Genomic DNA, 22,319 nt, shown 5'->3' with positions numbered 1-22,319 from the left:
TATTATTGCACACAACCGATTCATCCATGTCAGTGTTGTGTCTGAGTTGCTGTGTTTTCCATGTTTCATGTTTTTACCTGACTGAAAAGCAAATCACCCTCAGGGGACAATAAAGATCAAGTTGAAGGCTGACTTTGAAGAGACTTTGAGAAACTAAATTTCCATGGCCAATTGTTGTCTGTATTTCCACTCTAGGCTGAAGTCCTGCAAAGATTATTGAAATCATGCCAATGATGTACTGAGAAGCATTTAAGTAAATGCAATACACTGCCAGTCAAGTAAGTGGCAGTAAAGAAGACGAAATACCTTCAAAGAGTTAGCCTGTTAGTAAGGAAGAGATTCAACGGCATTGAAGAAAGAATGAAAAATAGGATAAGACACCAGAACTACTGCCTGGCGGTTATTAGCCTCTGAGAGGTACACAGCTGCCAGGTAAGGAGAGTATAGTGGTGATCAAAAAGAGTGTTTCTGTGGTGGTGTGATTTGTGGAAATGTTTAAAGCAAGGGCTGACTATGGGGCCTTATGACCTTGACCTTTGACCTCTTAAATCTAGTCAGTTCATCCTTAAGTCAGGGTAGACATTTGTGCAAGCCTGGAAGAAAAACTCAAAATGTTCTTGGGGTATCACATTCACAAGAATGAACTTCATGGATGATGTACGTACGTACGAACATTTGGACAACCTGAACAAGTAACGGCGTCTGTCTCAGCCTCAAAGACAAAGAGTCTGCAGCTGAAGTCTGGCCCTGCCACCAAAGTTCCCAAACTTCTGGAGAGCAGTTAGTGAGCAAGGGATTTTCAGTGGGTAGATCAGTCACAGCAGAGCTAAATTTAGACCCTGATTCCTGCAATTTAAACATGGAGCTCTTCAGAAGGTCCTTTGTTCCTGGAGAAATTTCCTGCTGCCTAAAAGCACTTAAAGAGGCACCATTCTCTTGCTGACTCTTCCACAATGCACTTGCCGCCTCCTAAGGCCTGGTCCAGCAGTGTCAATTTTATCATGTAAAATATGGGAAAAAATGTTTTTCCACTGCCTTTTTACATGAGGAAGATGAGGCTAAGACTAGCCGGGAATACATATTTAAAAAATCTCTGATGAAATGTTAGTTTAGTTTTAATCAAAGAAACTAAAGTGACTAAAATGTTAGTGCTGGACATTCAAATTCATATTTCTTTACTGTGCATACAAGGTATGTCAGGATTATCGTCAGTATACTGTAAAGTAATTAAAGTATTTATAGTGCATTGATATGGCTGTTTTGCATTTATATTATTTCTACAAATATGTCTTGTAAAACTAGTTAAAAGAAAATAGTATTTTTTACTAAAAGTTAAAACTAAAATGTTAAGAATTTTCATTGACTAAAACTGGACTAAAATGTTTTGTGAGCTGGTTTAGGCAGGTAGAAGCTCAGCTGCCATGTGAAGGTCAGATCAGACTACACTAAGTTAGACACATGTTCTTGCCAATGATACCCAAAATGATGCTATTGCAGTTAAATAAATAATCTAAGACTAAATTTGCTTATTGTACTTCGATCAGAAGCATCTCTCTTTTTCACACAAACCCATGTGGATTGTTGAGCGAAGAGTCATTAAAGTTATATTTGGATTCAACAACAGACAACAATCACCAGACAGACTCTGGTGAAGAATGCTGCTGAAAGTCCCACATCAGTATAGGTTAACATAAAAAAGAAAAAGAAAGAAGGCTGCAAAGGTGCAAAGGTGAGCACGTTTATTGAAATATGATCCCTGTCAAAGTGCTCCTGAGTGCTTATAAGAGCGCCTCACCTCACCAGAACAGACACAAACAGAGAACAGAGAGGGAGGTGAAATACACGTGCAGCACTCCAGGTGAGTTTCCATCAATCCTAAAACTTACGCTGTTTCCTCTCAACATTTTCAACAAATTCACAGCACTTTTGTTGGGGCTATTCCTTTCTTTTCTTCACCTCAACTTTTTTAAAATGTACTTTTTTTTATACTGTACATTACTTTTATAACCTTTGGTTGTTGTGATTAAGTCAGATTTACCTAAAAAGCACATTTTATATGCAATCACTGTTTATTTTTGATGATTCATTTGAATTTAAAGATTTAGCTAAGAATCTTTTATCAGCAGATTGTGGCTAAAATACTGCATGCTTTTTCACTACTTTCCTCATCAGCCAATCAAAACAATATTTCAGTAGTTATTTTATTACATTCATCTGACCTTCATGGTCTTTAAGACTGGTTAATATCTTTGTTCTACAGCTTTATCTATCTAACACTAAAATGCATTGTAATTCAGAAAGCCCAGATGAACATTTACTGAATTTTAAGTGTTGGTTTTAGTGCTGAAAAATTAGTCACAGAAAAATCAAGATGGAAAAAAAAAACGTATGCAGATTAATTGCACTGACACCTAAAAAATCACAACACTCTTACTTTTTATTATTTTATACATCATAAAATGTCATAAAAAAAGTCATAAAATACACATAGATGTGCTGGGGTACATCCAGACTACCACTTGTCCCATTAAGGGTCGCAGGGACCAGGCCAATCCCAGCTGTCATCGGATGATCAGTCAATTACAGGCTGTCATATAGATAACAACCTGGCACATTCACACTGACACCCACGGGTGACTTCAAGTCACCTGCCAATCTAACCAGCATGTTTTTGCTCAATGAGAGGAAGTACCCAGACCCAGCACTGATCAAGCATAAGCAAAGCATTTTTGGCAAAGTAGCAGTGGCAGGAAAAATTTGACTTTAAAAGAAAGAACCTCAAGCAAGCTCTCGGCTGAGACTGTAAAGGGTTCAGAGAGCAAACCCATGCTACTAAATGTGTTACAGCTACTCCACTTTTAGTGAATCAAGCACTTTATCACCACTTATGTGTGTTGTGTGTTTAAAGTACCGAACAGGCTAACTGACTAGTCAAACAGAAACTGGCTAAATTGTTTTTTTCTTGGTAAGATGTAGATACAAGATACTGCAGAACAGATGACAAGTACAGACTACAAACAGGGTGCCCATCACAGAAAATAGGATTTTTGACTGTTCTATTCTTTAATCACAGATTAATGAGCATCAAAACTGGTTTCATGTTACAATTTAAAACTGCAATAATTTATTTAAAAGCCTTTAAGTGCTATACATTGGTTGCTGACTGTATCAGTGCAAAATCAAACAGGAGAGAGCTCACACATGCACAGGGGAAACATGCAAACTCTGCAAAGGAGGACCCTGTCTGACTGATAATAACACTCACCACTACACCACCATGTAGCCCTGAATACATCTGTTGATGGGCAATGTTTTCAGTTTGATAAAAATCTGTCACAGTTGAAAAGCTTGCTAAAAAGGCCATTCAGAGGCACACTCAAGCTTGTAATGAATTAGATTCTCCTTTTATAATTGGTTAATTGCCCTACATATCCGTGTAGTAAGTTTATGTTTTTATACACATGGATTGGGATATGTGCAAGGTCCAAAGTTTAACATTTCAGCCTCTATGATAACACCGTCTCCACATAAATGTCTCACCATCCTGATGCTTGTTTTCAGACCTGATCCTGTCAAACTCTGCACCATGAGGCTCATCACGCTCTTCTTCCTGGTGATCGGATCCTGCGTCTGTCTCACTCTGGCACAAGGTGAGACAGTGTTACAGAACAGCTGGTATCAGGAGGAAATGTTGCAACAACAGATCGATAAAACAGATAAAATACAGGTCAAAGCCGGTTCATTGCATCATCCAGTACCAGTGTGGGCTGACAGCTCGATTGTGTGCCTCTTTGTTCAGCATGTTTATTGTCCTTTGATTGTTACAGTCACCTCTTTATTGATTACATTGATTTAGTGAACTTTGTACAAATAAAGTTGTATAATAGATCAAAAGTTCAAGGTGTTTATTGTCCAAATTAAAAGGTGAGAAGTTCTTTTTAAGAGAGGCTCCATTGAAAAATGTTTGCATTCACATATGCGGCTAAAGTTGAAAGGTTTTTTTTCAAGATTTATTTTGGGCATTTTTGTGCCTTTATTTGATAGAGGAGGACAGTGGATAGAGTCATAAACAGGGACGAGAGCGGGGGAGAGACATATGGTAAAGGGCCTCAGGTCAGATTCGAACCCGGGCTAGCCGTGTACATGGGGTGTGCCTTAAACCACTAGGCCACCTGTGCCCAAACTGTGTATAATATTCTAACTACATAGTGGGATTTAACTGGACTTGTCTGTGTTTCGAACCCTTTAGGCATCTATGAAGACTGCTGTTTGAGGTATGTGAGGCATCTTAGCAAAGGCATTCAGAGACATGCAGTGAAGTACAGATTTCAGGTGCCGGATGGAGACTGCAACCTCTCAGCTGTGATGTGAGTAAAAAACATCTGGACCTGAAAACAAATTCTCTACGTTTAAGATTTCTCCTCACTGATTCCATGATTTATCCTCCAGCTTCAAGATGAGAAGGGGCCGGGAATTTTGCACAGACCCCCGAGAGACATGGGTCCTTGATCTGATGAAAAAGGTGGATAACAAAAAGCTACACAGGGAGGACAAAAAGAGGGTGAGTGATGCCTGTAAATAATCCATCTTAAGCCCGGATAAGACTACACTAATTTAGCCAGAGTTAGTTCGGATTGCACTGTCACAGCCCTTCATCAAATGTCTGGTCCAAAAGAAAGACTAAGCTTTTGTTGTGTGAAAATGGCTGTAGATACACTTGCTGTTGACCACTAATACGTACACGGATGCATCATGGCGTCCACATGCTCCTCGCATCAGTGTGATGCACCAGCTAGACTGTTTCATGCATCCATTGTGTGGATATTTCACTGTCATCTGGGAAAGCTCCTATAGGAAGCAATTGGGAAGGGCAGGACTTTTCATAAAGTTCTCAGAAGGTGATTGGACGAATTGTCACATTCATTACGGGCCAATCAGAGTGGTGAGACAATATGAGGTAGTCAGGCATGTGCAGCTCCGGTGGTAAGCTGATCTTGGCATGTAGTTGCTTCTGCAGTTTACATCTTCTGGTGTACTGATCACCCGGGCCCACAGTAGGGAGGGGCCCTTGAGAAGAAAAGTGTGTTTTTATTTATTTTTTCTTAGTAAATAGTGTCATTATTGAATCGAAAACAAATAAATGAATCAGTCAACAGACTGAAATTTATATCAAACAGTGTAAAATAGATTAGTGGGAGCCCTGTTGCTCCCTTAAAAATGTCCAAAAGTCCAGCACAGCAAAATGATGCTCATAAATCTAATTTACCCATAGTTAAATATTGCTCATAAATGGGGAAATCATGGTTCAAAAATACATGAGAATGAAGAGATATTTGTGAAAATGACACATTTGTTGCTTGGCAATCCGGTTAAAGGGGGCCCTGTGTAATATTCTTTCTGGGGGCCCAAAATCCCTAGCTACACCCCTGCCTCTGTATATATTAGTTTACAGAACAACTGATTGCACCTATAACTATTGCAAACTACTGCAGGTCCAAAATCTTCTAATTCATTCAGTACATTCAACTGACATAAATCCTTGATGAACTGCTTTTTAAATGGATGTCTTTACTCTCTACAGCGCCACGCAGATCGACTCAGTGGCTGAGCGAGGCTCGCTACAGTGCCCGCCATTCTTCTCACCCTCATCACTCTCATCTGAGCTGGTCTTACCGTAAAGCAACAAACAGTTTTATGGCGTCTTACGGGAAGGCTGGTCAAGGAGTTCACCAGCGTTACTTTTGCTTTTACTCTGGCTGAAGCAAAGTTCACTTAGGGTTGGACTGCTGAACTGTAAAGCTCGTATCAATGTTTATAACACCATGGCTGCTTTACTCTGAAAACTTGTGGTTGTTTTCCTGCCTTTGGAGGCCTTGGATATTCAATAAGCTGCTTAATTTACGGTGATGGAGTGTAAATTAGTAATTATTACGATAGAGTTTGTTTATTGCATGTGTTCATATTTTAATGGTAAACCAAAATTGTCAAATGTAAACTTAAGATTTTTCTGTTTTTATTATGTATTCTTTTATATTCTATCGAATATATTCTGAACGTGTCCGGACTCACCATCACGTCCCGGATGAGAAAATACAGCCCAAATGTCATTAAAGTACTCACTCAAGTGTATTATATAAAAATGGTGCTGTTTGAGCCTTAGATAGAACAAAACATATGATTGAACTAAGAGCCAGAAAAAAACAGCATGTCTGAAGGGGCATGCATGCATTTTATTGCCTTCCTTCCATTTGATAGCATGCAAATTGTGACTATTTTGTAGAGATTTTAAGTAATCAAACAGAAACAAAGAGTGAAATAAAATAACCACGGTTGTATTCCCTCTTAGTGCTCACATAAAACATATATTTTTTGCCAGATTATAATTTTTTTTCTGGGCAAACATTCATGATCCACTGAAAGCAGCTCCACCACCCACTTTTTGGTCCTTACTCACTACTAAAGAACCACTGCTAGAAGCAGTTTGAATCTCTGGAAGCCCCAAGTGGACATACGTATGTGCATAAATTAACCTTATAACTACAGTCCTGGGTTTTCTGACTGATTTATGTCATCTTGCTGTTTCCCTATGACATAATATCTTAAATTATTTGGGGGGAAAAGGACTGAAATGAACTCATTATGACTGGAATACTAGCATTGCTGTCTGAATATAACAGGATAAGTCCAGAACAAGTGAAATAATTTGTTAATACTGGAAAACAAGGTAAAATAAATGTAAGGATGTAATTCTCATATTTTCATACATTTAAAATGCAGATTTTATTTGAGTGTATATTCCTTTGAGAGATTCTAAACAATAAACTTGCTTATGAATGTTGTGAGTGCGTGTTTTTGTGCAGTATTTTTCCTTGTTGGCTCACTCAAAGCTTGTTTTTGTTCTTTAAATTTGAATTCAACTGTTGATAGTTCTGTTGATAGCCATATTTTTGTGCATTTTTGCTGCACTTTTATTTTACATAGAGCTTGAGCTCTCTAAAATATCTGCACATAAAAGCATCCCTATGAGGCTGACAAAAAGTCAGATTTACTTGGATCATCTGATGTTGTCATAAATGTAATTCTGACTAGACAAAACTCTACTTTACAACTAAGTTTATGTGTATCTTTTCGCTCATGTTTAAAGGGATGAGTGGTTTACATTGCTGACTGGGATATGGGAGATTGGGGGTACAAATCCCAGGGCAAGGTCCTCAACGTCAAAAACACCTGTCCCGGATGTAAGTCACTTTGGATAAAAGCGTCTGCTAAATGACACTGTAACATTGTAAAGGGAAATTCCTCCCACAGAGGACTGCAATAAAAAGAAAGCAGCACAATAAAGACAATAAACAGAATCAAATAAACATTAAACTTTTTTATCAGCTGAGAAGTGAACACCTGATTTTCTGTCAGACTTTCATCTCCACTACTGGAGACATACTGGTATGTAAACCACCAGAGCTGGGTTCTGGTTGGAAGTTTTCTTATTTTAGTGATTTAAATAGTGTCCCAAACACTTAGCTTCTCATCTGTTCTTGAATGTCTTTGGATTGGTGAGGAGGTTTAACTTTTGGCTCATTAGTCCACAGAAATTTCCCAGAAGTGTGATAATCAGGGTGTTTTTTGGCAGATGTGAGACAAGCCTTTGTGTTTTTTGGTCAGCAGTGGTTTTGGCATTGGAACTCTCCCATGGATGCCATTTTTGCCCAGTGTTTTTCTTATTACAGAATCATGACCTCGACCCTGACTGAATCAAGTAAGGCCTGTAGGTCTTCTTTTGTGACCTCCTATATTAGATGTCCATGCCCTCTGAGTAATTTTGATAGACCAGTCACTCCTAGGAAAGTTCACCACTATTCCAAGTTCTCTCCATTTGTGGATAATGGCTCTCACTGTGGTTTGCTGAAGTTCCAAAGCCTTAGAACTGGCTTTGTTATCCTTTCCAGACTGTTGGATGTCAGTGAATTTGTTTCTCATCTGGTCTTGAATATCTTTAGATGGCAGTTTGATGCGTTTTCACATAGGGCCCGGTAGGTCTGGATTTTTTTTAATTGAGTAAAATAATAGCGGGCCTACCCTACCTATCTATCTACCTACCTACCTACCTACCTACCTACCTACCTTCCTACCTACTTACCTACCTACCTATCTATCTAGTGATAACTTGGCAATTCCTTAAAACATTAGCAATTCTCCGGTAATTAGTTGGTATTTTACCCTTACCCTCTAACCTAACCCTAACTCTGCTATGACCCTAAAAATATTGGGGTAATTCCCTGGTAATTAGTTAGTACTCTACCCTAACCCTCTGACCTAACCCCAACACTTTAACCATAGAGTTATTGTGGCAATTCTCCTTTAATTAGTTGGTAATTTACCCTAACCCTCTAACCTAAGCCTAAGCCTAGAAATATTGGGGCAATTCTCCTTTAATTAGTTGGTATTTTACCCTAACCCTCTAACCTTGCCCTAAGCCTTTAACCCTAGAAGTATTGTGGCAGTTCTCGTAATTGTGTGGATTTTTTTATTACTTGAATTAATGCATTACTACTAGGTAAATAAATAAATCCTCAATATAACCATATTTCCAAGTTATTACTTAGAATGCCAACTTCTTTGAGGTAATAACCACCTTATCGTTGAGTAATTACACTCATTAATATAAAAATAATAAGGGTCCACTAACATAAAGTCTTATCTTATTTTCTTCTGTCTTGTCACATGACTTGAAATTTCATAGTCATTACAAAGTTTTTAAAGATTAATTTTGGCCTTTATTTATAGAGAAGGACAGTGGATAGAGTTGGAGACAGGGATGACAGAGCGGGGAACAACATGCTGCTAACATAGGGTGCTATCTTACCACCAAGCCATCTGCACCACTGCAGGTAACATCACAATGTTACCTGCACTCAATTTGTACTGTACAAGATGCGCGGTAAAACAATCTGTTGTAAACAAGGTCAGTAAATCCCAAGTTTTCAAAGTTCTGATTGCCCTTGTAGTGCAAATTATGAGCAGGAGCAGAGATGGTACATGTGCAGCCTCAATCAGTCTTAAATGTTCTGTGCTGATTTACGGGAAACACACTCTGATTTGAGTGGAGCTGGATTGACTTTTTCCATTGATCTATTTGCTTCCCTCTCTCATCATTATAAGGATTCATGAAGGGACACGCAGCTGATAAAATCTTATGGTGAGTAATGCTGAGTGTTTGACGGGGCTGTCTGTGGAGATTAATGACTCACATGAACTGGTGCTTGCAGAAGCTTGGTCTTTTACTCTGTGTGCTGATTAAAATATGCATCAATGGCAGCACTTTCAGACAATGTGATGATGTTTTTGAATAGTTTTAAAGTAGGGCAATCAGTATTAGAAGAAGAGAATACTGCATGCACACAGTTGAATGATTGGTTTGAATGGGTTTCCAATGTGGCCTGAAGGCAGAGGTGATTGATAACCTGGAAAATACATAATAATTACAGAGACAGTGATAGCATAAACAGCGTTGATGGACATCCGTAATTGCACACAGGTAGACAAATAGGTGCACCTTTAAAGTGAAAAGTATTGGGTTGCAACTTTAAAAGGATTTTGGTGTGGAGGCTTCTACTTTTCTTGTTTAGATCAAAACATACCAGAAAACACGTGCAGCGTTCTTTGATTTGGCATGTTAGGGCAGAGATGCACGGCTCATTGGAAGTCAAATCAGAAATGTAAGACTTCTTTAGTCGAAAGAAAAAACCAGTGAAAGATAAGAATGAGCGGGAAAACAATGTGTGGAAAAAATTGCTTAAGGCTGAAACAAATGTGATTGCTTTCAGGAAAAGGATGGTTGAGCACATTCAAAAGTGGGACTGCAGGCAATGAAAGCATTAAAATATCTATGCAGTGTTCTTGTTTTCCATTTACTGTAGCTTTGCCAAATTCCTACCTTTAAAACTCTGGGATTCATGTTAACAGAGGTCTGTGCAAGTGTGGTTTCCTCAGAAGTAATGACCTATATTTGCTAATAACTGGGATGTATTATGGTGATAAAATAGAAACATTGCCATTGGCTGTTGGTTGCTCTTAAAGGTCAGTGTTATCTTCACCACATGCAGGTTTCAGGAAATGGAAAGAAATAATAACCTTTACGGTTACATGGACAGGAAATCTTCCTGGGCTTTATGGTGGTCAGTTATAGCCTAAGTGAAAGCCATAAAAACAATGCCAGTGACTAAGAACCAACTTTGTTACGGAAGGCTGGGGTTCAAATCCCAGTCAGGGCCAGGTCAGAGTCCAGTGTCAGCCCTTAGGCAAGGTCCTTAACACTCAACGAAGACAAAGACAGATGAAAATAACACACTTATGTTTGAGAAACTAGATGAATGTTCGCATTCAGTTGTCTATTGATGAGAAACCGTACAACTGTTCGTTTTCCTTAGCATTGTATCATGTTTATGGATTATAACTCTTGATGTTTGTATAATTTTGGTTATTAGATGGGGACCTAAAAAGGGCACTGTATACCCATATTATTCTTTAGCTCTTTTATACACTCTTGTAAAGATTCTTTGCAGATGACATCATGCAGCAGTGGAGAACTCCACTGGGGGGCAGGAAGGGATTTCTGCATAGAGAAACATGACTAAAAGGCCATGTTTTCCGCTTTTTATGACTATGGCAAGCGTTCAAAGTGCAAAAGTAAAAGCATTCTTAATTCTTAAGCTAATTCTGAGTCTCGAAGTAGAGAAGTGTGCTAGAATTTAAGGCCCTGTTTATACAACAACGTTTTCAGGTGAAAACGCAAAAGTTTTGTAGCGTTGTGGCTGTCTGTTTACACGGCAACAGCGTTTTGGTGCCTGAAAACGAAACTTTCTGGAAACAGGCTCCAGAGTGGAAGTTTTCCAAAACGCCCCTGTCTCCGTGTAAACAGTAAAAAACGACAGTTTCTGAAAACGCACATGCGAACTACGGCTGAAATCAGCTGTCAAGCACGAGTGTTGCAGCACTTTGTAGCTCGAGCCCAGCCGTCTGATTTTGCTGCTTGTCATGTCACAGACAGCTGGATTTAGAAAAGGGGACGCATTATTCTCGTTTGGAGGGCTATCAGTGCCAGTTTCTTTAGATAAAGTCATGCTATTAATTTTGGAAATGATTACTTTTACCTTTTTATATCAATCATCATCACCGTCATCATCATCGTAGTGAGGCAGATATTTCATGGCTCATATTAACACAAAAAATGCTTTGCTAGATCAGTCTTGTTATAACGTAGATATCCACTGAGAATAGTTAATTCCCCACGGACAAATTCAGCTCCTACAGCCTTTAACTTCTCGTGGATTTTCTCACAAAGCGCGGCTCTGCACACGAGCGCAGCTGGAGGCCTTTTTTCAGGACGATATTTATATTTCCTATGTATCTGCTTCTCGGAAATGATTTAGACTTTATCTTTTTTTCTTTAAGTTTTAACAACTAACCCGTAGACTCCCCTGTCTTCTCCCCCACCGGCTACATATCAGTGCGCAGCTGATGGAGGAGACAGGATTTAAGCTTCCGTGTTAAGGTTAAAAAAGATTGTTAATCACTGCCAAGAAGCAGATAAAATTGAAAAAGGGGAAGTAGAATTATTGTTCTGAAAAGGCTATAATTCTTTTGCTGCACTAAACGCAGGAAGCGAAGGTGTATATCATGCAGACAGTGGAGTACTTTGATCCCATGCTGATTTTGAGTGAACTGATCACATGACCTTGAAGCTAATGAGCTAAAATGCAAGTATTTACGTATTAAAATGATTAAAAATTATGAATAGATTAAAAGTGTAAAAACAATAGGCGTATATCATGCAGCCAGTGGATCTCAGCCTTATTTGAGTCAATTGATCACATGACCTGGCTGCTATTGAGCTAAAATCAACGTGAGATCGAAGTACTCTGCTGGCTGCATGAGATACACCTCTTGTTTTTACATTTCAAATCTCTAATATTATTTATTATTTTTTCTATATAATTATTATCATTTTAGCTCCACTGGTTGCATTAAATATGCCTCGTTTTTATTACAATTTCAAATCATTCATTATTTTATTTATGCATTTAAGCTGAATATATTAGGTCATGTGATTTTATACATCAAAATCAATGTCCGAAATTATTGATACGTCTTTTTTTTATTGCCTTTGGATGCAGAATCTCTGCTTTAAATATCTCAGATTTGTGTTTTGAAACAGGAAGTCGGTACACGCTGTAGCCGTACACTGTGAGTGTACTGTAAAGTCTGCAATACAGGTGCACTCGAAATGTTGGAGGGGCTAGCTCGGAGTCGGACTGGTTGGTACAGAAACGTTTCCCCCGGAGCAAATGTCTGTCAAATATCCAACTTAAAACTAACTTCATGCACACATGTAACCTAAAAATGTAACATATTCTCAAAAACACATCAAAAACACTGTCCTTGTTGTAGAGACAGTTTTATTGTGCAATAAATCACCCCACTAAGGCGTTTTTCCGTTTCCTGTGTTCCGTGTAGATGGAGATTGTTTTCAAAACGTTGCCGTGTAAACGTGGAACTTCTGGGAAACCAAAACAGAAAATGAAGCAAAACGTTGTCGTATAAACAAGGCCTAAGCATCATTAAAAATTGTCAGATGTTATATACTTCATTTCGAACATGCACATCTGCAAAATACTGTCTTGACATTTCACCCATTTAATGAGAAAAAACCCTACTTCTGATTAGTTTTGATAGTTGAGCATTTCTGTTGTATTAGTCACACTCAGCCCTCATGAAATTTCCGTCATGCTCTGTGGCTTTAAGAGCATTTACACTGTTAAAACTCTGGATGTTTTTCAGGGGACATAAGAGTGCAAAGAATGGTCATAGAGAGTGCTGCTGGGTCTACTTTCATTCTCACTAACTTGCATAAGCACGATATGGGAGTAAATACCTGTCATCAATGTACTTGAATGGAACGAGAAACTCTTTTCAAATCACGACATCTTCAAATACCACAGGACTGAGGACTTCCTGGACCCCAGATATCAACCTTAATCAGAAATCTTTGTGCCACACCAACAATAACCAATTTGACCCAGTGTTTTCTGTTAGAATCTTAAGTAATTTTATTCATACACATTTCAACTTCCTCATGTTTAAATGCTGCACTTTGAAATTAACCATAAAAAAAACATAAAATCAGTTCTAAAACATACAGGAAGCCAGTGTAAAGACACTACAATGGGAGTGATGTGCTCATGAGTCCTGGTTGAAGCCTAGGATCTTGATCTATAGGTTTTTGGCTCAGGCTGAAAAGGACTTCAGACTTGATTGATATAGTTATAATATGCAGTCAAGTGCATAAGTGCTGGGCATGTAAGGCGGTAAGGATTCATCACGGGGCCCGATGTGCCTCAACCTGGGTTCAGGCGGGTGGGTGGGTGAAGCAGAGTCAAGCTCTACACATGTCGACACGTGTTGCTTGGCAGTCACGGTCAACCTCTCTCCTTGGTCGAGAACTTTTCAACCCTGGAGACTGCCGGCAGTTTTCAGGCCATTGTGGCATCCACAGCACGACCAGGGGCTTGTGGAGACCATAGGCTGTCCTTACTCACCACCTCCCCCCTAAAGGTGTGGGTTTTGTTTTATTTTTGACAGATTATTTTCCCATGTCCCTGGTATGATGTGAGGACATCCTGAGCATGAACGGGATTGTGTCAATCCTTCTTCCTGTCAGATGGTGCCCTCAGGCAGCTTCCTCACCACATCTACACCTTACTTTTTTACCTCTCCTTTTCTGCCCAGTTTGAATTTATCTATCAGTATAAATATCGGTCTCGGTCAAATTTATTTTAAATACTGGCATATCAGATGTCTGAAAAAATCCATTATCATGCATACTATCCTTGACATGCAAAAAATAATTTCCTGTCTGAACTCAAACAGGGTTAATGGAATTGTCCAAAAAGTGAATTTTTAGTCACCTTAAACATCTTTTGTGTTTGTCCGAAAGGCCAAAATTCACAGAAAAACCTTCATAGCCAAAATTACCCTCCTACCATGTGGACTAAGCTTAAAAAAAATCTAAAACTGTCAGTGGATTTTTTTTTCTGCCATTGCTGTTGTTAAAACAAAGTTCAAACCAGGATCTGGCTCATTTCAACTATCATGAGCAAATACCTAACAGTCAAATTAGTCCAATGAGTAAAATGGCTGAATAAGATGTTTATTTGAACTCTGTTTTCTTATAGTTTTATGCTAGACTCTTTATTCTAAAAACATTCCTAGCAGCTTTAAAGCACATTTTTACATAGGACTGTTATGTCTTATTCTCTTGGAAAATAAAAAGGCAGTTTTTAGTACATTTTCAACTATAGAACGTTATTGTGATAATAAATGAAACTACATGATGCTACAGACCACAGATTTGTGTTTGTTTAACCTTCCCTCTGAGCCTGCTCTCCACCTGAGTCTGTTATGTGACTCTTTAGCACTCGTCCGACTATAGCCCAAGGCCTCAACAGATCTCCTCTTCTGGATGCGGTGAAGCAGAATCCTGTAAGTTCCTGTAACGGGGCTTCTCAAGTCTAGGTTGTTGTTCAGGAGCTGAGCCTTAGTGATTCCAAGATCCTCCAGCGCTGCCTTCGCCTTCACTTGATCTGAGCTGAGGCTGTGAGAGGGATCGACCAGCTGGGAGGGTGTTTTTGGACAGACGGGGTACGGCTGAGGGTATTCAATACCTGTCATCCAATGACTATCCATGATTTCTGCCATAGTGAGGCGATCTAAAGGAACCAGCCTCAGCAGACCTTTAATGATCTCCTGACATGATGTAGGAACATATGTAGGTATGACGTAGGAGCCCTGCAGGATACAACACCTCAGCATGTTTGTGTTTGCAGCTTTGAAAGGCAGAGAAGCCGTCACCATGAAGTAAAGCAGCACGCCAAGCGCCCACATATCAGCACACTGACCGATGTAGCCTCTCTCTGTGAACAGCTCAGGGGCTGTGTATGGTGGAGAGCCACAGAATGTGTGAAGGATGCCGTTGGGACAGCAGGATGTGCTGAAACCAAAGTCACCCACTTTGATGCAGTAGGTGCTGGTGTAGAAGACATTCTCCGCCTTCAGGTCCCTGTGCACAATTTTATTATCATGCTGGGAAGAAAGACAACAGTGTGAGAATTTTGTTTTATAATAGGAAAATGAAAAAAAGTTTATTAGATCTCTTGCGCATTTGGTTTATGGCTTGAGAACCTTTAAACATTAAGCTATAATAAAAGCTGTAATCTCAGCTATTATAAATGCACAGTTTCAAGACTCAGCAGGTCAAAAATCAATCAGAACTTCTATCAAGGTTGTTAAAGTTCAGATACTTAAACATGTGTTGATACCACATTTTAAAGTTTTACCTTTTTCCTATTTTAATGAGAGTTAGTATCAAATAGTGCTAAGCTTAAAAACTGCATTTTCAAGTTTACAAGCAGCAACATTTACATGTTTGCTAGCAGTTGTTCATCATTGAGAGACAAAAATGCCTATTAAAGGGTGCCTAGAACTTCTATTTTTGTTGTAGCAATATCAAAATAAGTTTTGATATACAAACCCAATATTCAAAAAAGTTGGGACATTATGTAAAATGTGAATTCAAAACCGATACACTGATTTGCAAAGTCTTTTCAACCTATATTGAATTAAATTCAGCACTAACACAAAATAACTAACGTTCAAACTAATAAACTCAGATTTTTTTTCCTTAAAATTTACACATATTTTGAATTTGGTGCATGAAATACATTCAGAAAAGTTAGAACAGGGACAAGAAAAGACTGGGAAGTTGTGGGATACTCGGAAAAACCTGACTCCTGCCACAGGTAAGTAGGATAATTTATAACAGGTGAAAGCACCATGACTGGATAAATATGGAGCAACCCTATAAGTCACAAACAATGATGTTGTGGTTTTCCACTTTTTATAAACAATGTTCACCATGTGCATTTGCTACTACTTTGACTATTAGTGTCTTCAGCCCCTAGAGACTTGCAGAATGCTGTTAAAAGAAAATATGAGTAAACACAGTAGTAATCATGTCCTTGTCCCAGCTTTTTTTAGGATGTACCTCAAACATCAAGTTAGGAATGTGTGTATATTTTCAAAAACCAATAAGGATCATCATTTTAACATTAAATGTTTGGTCTTTGTCCTGTATTCAACTGAATATAGATTGAAAAGGATATGAAAATCAATCTTTTCTGATTTTTAATCACATTTTACAAACTGTCCCAACTTTTTTGGAATTGGAGTTTGTAGTATGGTTTTCTACTGGTATCATAATGTAGTCTAAACTTCTGCTATCATGACTAGCTTAGCTAATATAAAAGTATTTAAAAAGAATTTAGATGTCTAAATAATGGATCGTGGATGCTTGTCTCTCCTTTAAGAACAGCTTTTACTCTCACTGAACTCCCCAGTGCCTGATGTTGACTCACCATGTGTTTGACTGCAGAAATGATCTGTGAGAACACAAGCTTGCTCTCCAGGTCTGACAGGCGCCCCCTGGTGCTGATACGAGAGAACAGTTCTCCGCCGCTGGCGTACTCCATCACCAGGTAGAGCCTCTTGAACGTCTCCAACACCTCATACAGCTGCACTATGTTTGGGTGAGCCAGCTTCAGCATGCAGCAGATTTCTGAATCAAAGAGTGTTTGTGTTTGATCGTCCAGATGAATCTTGTCCAGGATTTTAACTGCAACTCTCTCTGTCAGGTGAAGACATGAGCACAGGAAGTGAAGAAACAAGGAATTGACACACTTTATCTCTTTATATAATCTTCTGTTTGTAAAAAAGGTTTGCTCTTCAGGAAGTTGCCATGTTACTGAAGCTTTTGTGATCAGATGATGGCAAGGTTGATAAGATAAGCAAAAACATTCAACTCTGCAGAGACCATAATGAGACAAGCTGTGAAATATGTTGCTTTAAATTGACCTTGGTATCTGAAATGAAATGTAGGTGGATGACTGTGTGTGCTTTTTAAACTGAGAGTTTCAAACCAGCATTTATATCTGGTAACACTTTATTTTCTCTCCCTAACATCCTTTTTACTTCAAAGACATAATTTCCCTTGCATAGACGATGACAAAGAAACCTTTGGAAATATATTGCATCTATGTTGTGAACACATAGATATAATAGAAAAAACCTTGATACAATATAATATGATAGGTTAGAACAGGATAAGATAGGATAGGATAGGATAGGATAGGACAGGACAGGACAGGATACTAAAGGTAAAGATGGGATGGGACGGGACAGGATAGGATAGGACAGGACAGGACAGGATACTAAAGGTTAGGATGGGATGGGACAGGATAGGATAGGATAGGATAGGATACTAAAGGTTAGGATGGGATGGGATGGGACAGGCTAGGGTAGGATAGGATAGGATAGGACAGGACAGGACAGGACAGGATACTAAAGGTTAGGATGGGATAGGACGGGACAGAATAGGATAGGATAGGACAGGACAGGATAGGACAGGATACTAAAGGTTAGGATGGGATGGGATGGAATGGGATGGGATGGGACGGGCTAGGATAGGATAGGATAGGATAGGACAGGACAGGATGAACAGGACAGGGTAAGGATGGGATGGGACAGGATAGGATAGGATAGGATACTAAAGGTTTGGATGGGATGGGATGGGACAGGCTAGGATAGGATAGGACAGAACAGGACAGGATAGGATAGAATAGGATAGGATAGGATAGGATAGGATAATAAAGGTTAGGATGGGATGGGGCAGGATTGGCAGGATATGATGGGATGGGATGGGACAGGACAGGATAGGATGGGATAGGATACTAAAGGTTAGGATGGGATGGGATGGGATGGGATGGGACAGGCTAGGAAAGGATAGGACATGATAGGATAGGATAGGATAGGATAGGAGAGGAGAGGAGAGGAAAGGATAGGAAAGGAAAGGAAAGGATACTAAAGGTCAGGATGGGGTGGGACAAGAGTGGCAGGATAGGATGGGATGGGATGGGACAGGACAGGACAGATCAGGACAGGACAGGATAGGATAGGACAGGACAGGATAGGATAGGACAGGATAGGATAGGATACTAAAGGATAGAATGGGACAGGATATGGTATGATATATGGTATGGTACGGTATGATATGATATGATATGATATGATATGATATAAGATGATATGATATGATATGATATGACAGGACAGGACATGACACTTGGTCATTATATCAAGTTTGGCAGCATAAATAAATAAGACAAAACATTAAAAAAATTTATTTATATAAATACAACAGCAACTAAATTTACTTTATAGGCTTTTAAAGCCACTTAATTTCATATTTTTGATGTAATTACACCAAGATTGTATCTCTTTCTGTTTTCTCTGTTATTTGAATGAGAAGTCAAAACAGCTGCTGGGTTTCACCCCATTTCATATCACCTATCTTGTATTCTAGTGGTTTTCATACTCCCATATTCCCACACCCCCCTACTTAAATCCAGGAGAAGCTTAACTGTTTTCATTAATAAAATCCCAACATTATGGAACTCCAGGATGCTTCCTCTCACCAAAACACCTTTGAGTTAACCATTAAGTCAGTTTGTTTTGTTTGTTCTAGTTAACGATATCAGCTCAGTCCACAAATCTGATATTGACAGCCTCAGGAAAGAGCTTAGATTGGGCCGAAAATTCCATCCCGACCCTACTCAACCCATGCACTTTCTCTCTGAGCCTGGCCTGACTGTCTGTTCAGTGTTCAATGTTCAAGATGCTTTATTGCTATGAATGGTAACAGCTGTAGTTGTCAAAGCAAAATCAAACAAACTATAACTAAATGCTTACATACAAAGCCAAAAGGCCTGTCAAAGACCAGTGATTTCAATCTCACATAACTTGATTTATGTTGTTGCACAATTTTACAACATACTTTTTTAAGTTTTAGAATTCCAAATGAAATGGTTTGACAAAAATACAATTCTCTGATTAAGTAATATGACAATTTCTGAACATTAAGAAACATTAACATTAAAAAAATGTTTGAAATGTTGCATTATGAAAGCCACAACATGACAGTTATAGGATAGATAACACCACAACAGTCTTCAGTGTAGGAAAGCTAGTATGACCCACTTTTCTTTGGTCTGTTGTTTTCAACAGAAGGAAAGGTGCAGTCTTTATGACCATCTTATCATTACTTATCAATACTGCAACAGCTCTGGCACATGTGCATATTATTGCATCATTAGCAGTTAGAGATCTTCAACAAAATAACCTCATTCAAAATATTCAAGTAACTTTGGATTGGTTTTCCAGACTTGAATAATCAAGAGAAAATAAACCCAATGCGAAAACATGTTCTCTGTGACAGAAAAAAATGAGTTCAGCTCAATGCTCACCTGCTCACTGAAACTATACAAATAAAACAACAAAAGCACCCATCCTCTCACCTTTGGTCAGGTCATGTATCCCCAATCTAACCTGGGAGAAGTTTCCAGAGCCAATCTCTCCCTTCAGCTCGTAAAGCCCCACCCGGCGTCCAAACGTCAGATCATTCATCACCCTCTCAGAGTGGCTCAGATCATAAATCGCTTTTCCGAACGCAGTGTGCTGCATCACCTCCAGCTCCTCTCCCAGGCCCGTCTTCATCTCCAAGTTTTTCCCCGCTTTTTGGGGCGTCAGTGTGAGGATCTCCTCTTGACATGGAGTCAACTTTAAGTGAGCCCCTGAGAAGGAAAACATTAGGATGCAACATCCTGGTTAAATGGTTAAAATTTCAGCATGCTGGATTAAAAAATAAAAGTATTATGTTTGTACTCACATGTTTTGCCTTTTTTATTCTTTCTGCTCCACTCTGTCCTAACGTTGTTATTCCTGTCATTCAAATACATGATTGTCCATCCAAAACAGCAGAAGAAACTCTGCCTTCCTTTAAAATCTGACTTTCTCCAAGAAAAGGTAGTAAATTACCAGGCAGATTAATTGCCCCTAAGACAAACTTGGTTAAAAATTATTACAGTTAATGCAAAGAGCATTGAAATCAAATGTGTCCATGCATCAGGAGCAAAGCTCTAGGATGTGCTCTGACAGTCTCGCTGCTCTCTCTCCCAGAGATGCACTATTGTCTCCTGGTGTATAATCTAGAACTACAGCATGACGCCATTTAATCCCACAGCGTAGGACACCTCCCACGCAGACAGACAATAGCCAGGCTTTACAGCGGCTTCTTTAAACCCTACACATGAACATATACCACCTGTAAGTGCTCAGACAGCATGTTAAAGGGATTATCTCCACATGTAAGTACTACACATGCCCATCACTACTGTTAGGGGTCAACTGCGAGAGAAAGTTCTGTGAAAGAGTTCAGAATACTGTAGTAGCAGCATTCACAGAAGACATCAACGTTTTATTTTACAGGGGTATCTTTGATTTCTTGTGTTTGTTTTACTATGCTCCCAATGTTTTACTGAAATCCTTGCACATAAAAACTAACATTCCTCTGCTTTTCCAGCAAACGCAATCAAAAAGTGCCATTTTTATCCTCTACAATGTGTACCAAAAGCAAAAGCAAATGGACTTACAGTGAGTCTGTGACCTTCAGAGCAGACTACACAGTGACCCAGACACCGACCCTGACACCAGACGGACACAAGGCTCTGCAAACATGCTGATGAACTGTCTGTTCACCGCTAACCTCTGCTACACGATCTGGACAGCGGGAATGTCCAACAGTCATCCTTGTTCATAAGCTGTGTGGTTATGTTGAGAGTGCTTTTCTATAATCCAATCACTGATCAGTAATCATCTCAGCACGTGTAACGGTGAATTAATGTGTTGGATTAGAAATGAAATGTGGGCTGTTTTCAAACAGGTATGTTTATTAGAAAGGAGGGCACTTTAATTCTATTTTCAGGACTGAAACAACCATCTCTTTTTAAAAACACAATTTCAAAAAGGTTGGGATGTGGACAAAAAACGAATACAGTGATTTGAAAATCCTTTACAACCTACAACAATATTTAACTGAACGCAGCATGGATTTACTGATTCTAAGTTATACACTTTGTTTCAAATATATAATGTTTAATTTGTGTTAAATATACACACATTCAGAATCTTATGCCTGCAAACTGTCCAAAAAAGCTGGGACAGCATGTGTACAACTGTGTTACATCACTTTTTCCCCTAACAACACTCGGCAAGCAGCTGGTGCCTGAAGAAACTAATTGTCGAAATATTAAAGTGTCATTTTTTCCCATTCTTGCTGGATGTACATCTTAATGCTCTTGACAGAGCAAAGTTTATGGTGTATTTTACTCTTTATAATGCACCATTCATTTAAAATGCAAGAAAGATCTGAACTGCATACAGTCAAGTCTAGTACCCACACTCTTTTATTGTGAAGCCATGCCATTGTAACTCATGCAGTATGTGGTTTGGCATTGTCTTTTTAATCAGGGACATCCCTGAGAAAGATGTGGTCTGTATAGAAGCATGTGTTGCTCGAAAACCTGTATCTAACTCTCAGTATTAATGTTGCCTCCACAGATGTGCATGTGACCCATGACATGAGCACGAATGTTAATGATCATCAACATCCTTTTTTCCACAAGGAAAATAAAAGCAAGGATAAAAAGTCAGTTTAGTTTTCATCAAGAAGAATAAAATATTTGTGCTGGACATCTAAAATCCATGCTATTTCATCAATGAGTGTATAATTCGTCAAAACAGAAGCAGAGATAAGGAGAAGTGTGACAGAAGGGCATGGACAGATTTGCTTCAAATGATTGAAATAACACAAAAAAACCTATAAATATATGCTTTGTAATGTGTAGAAGACTTTTTTGCTCTACCTCACTCCTCACTCACAAGCATACACTTTAATATCATGCTGATGAAAATAGCCTATCGATATCCTCTGAATGAGGAACAGGCATTTACACAGGTATGCAAGAGAGAAGGTTTATGGATTTTGAATGTCTAACAGCCTGACATTATCATTTTAACCCAGTCAGGTCTCAGAACTCAAAACAAAACTCCAGCAGCATCAGTGTTTTTACTAAATAGATCTATTTTAAGGTTGCCACAACTCATCTTCATAATTTCCGTTTATACTACATGATTGGCACGATAATTGCAGGATAAAAGAGTCCAAAATAAATGTGTTGCAAACAATTTTACAGATTAATTATGAATCGAATTGATTTGTTTGCAGCCCTACATATCACACATATGGGCTGGGCAATTAATCTAAATTCAGATTAAATTGCAATATGGCCTACTGCAATTTCCAAGTTGCAGAA

At 38.9% G+C, this 22,319-nt stretch overlaps 2 protein-coding genes across 2 annotated transcripts; one reads left to right on the top strand and one right to left on the bottom strand.

Annotated features, from left to right (window-relative positions):
• Positions 1-1,805: 1,805 nt before the first annotated feature.
• On the top strand, positions 1,806-6,817 carry ccl25a (chemokine (C-C motif) ligand 25a). The gene is made up of 5 exons (XM_041804079.1): positions 1,806-1,858; positions 3,562-3,650; positions 4,250-4,367; positions 4,450-4,561; positions 5,582-6,817. Exons 2-5 carry the CDS (start codon positions 3,587-3,589, stop codon positions 5,606-5,608), a joined length of 321 nt encoding a protein of 106 aa, XP_041660013.1. The 5' UTR covers positions 1,806-1,858; positions 3,562-3,586; the 3' UTR covers positions 5,609-6,817.
• A 7,565-nt stretch (positions 6,818-14,382) lies between these two features.
• On the bottom strand, positions 14,383-19,727 carry LOC121519899 (serine/threonine-protein kinase NIM1). Its single transcript, XM_041802999.1, has 3 exons — positions 19,464-19,727; positions 16,470-16,738; positions 14,383-15,138 (listed from the first exon to the last, which is right to left on the bottom strand). Exons 1-3 carry the CDS (start codon positions 19,660-19,662, stop codon positions 14,383-14,385), a joined length of 1,224 nt encoding a protein of 407 aa, XP_041658933.1. The 5' UTR covers positions 19,663-19,727.
• Between the last annotated feature and the right edge of the window lie 2,592 nt (positions 19,728-22,319).

The sequence above is a fragment of the Cheilinus undulatus genome, linkage group 13 (genome assembly GCF_018320785.1).
Source record: "Cheilinus undulatus linkage group 13, ASM1832078v1, whole genome shotgun sequence".
In the NCBI taxonomy this organism is placed as follows: domain Eukaryota; kingdom Metazoa; phylum Chordata; class Actinopteri; order Labriformes; family Labridae; genus Cheilinus; species Cheilinus undulatus.
This window is presented reverse-complemented; position numbering and strand designations above follow the sequence as displayed.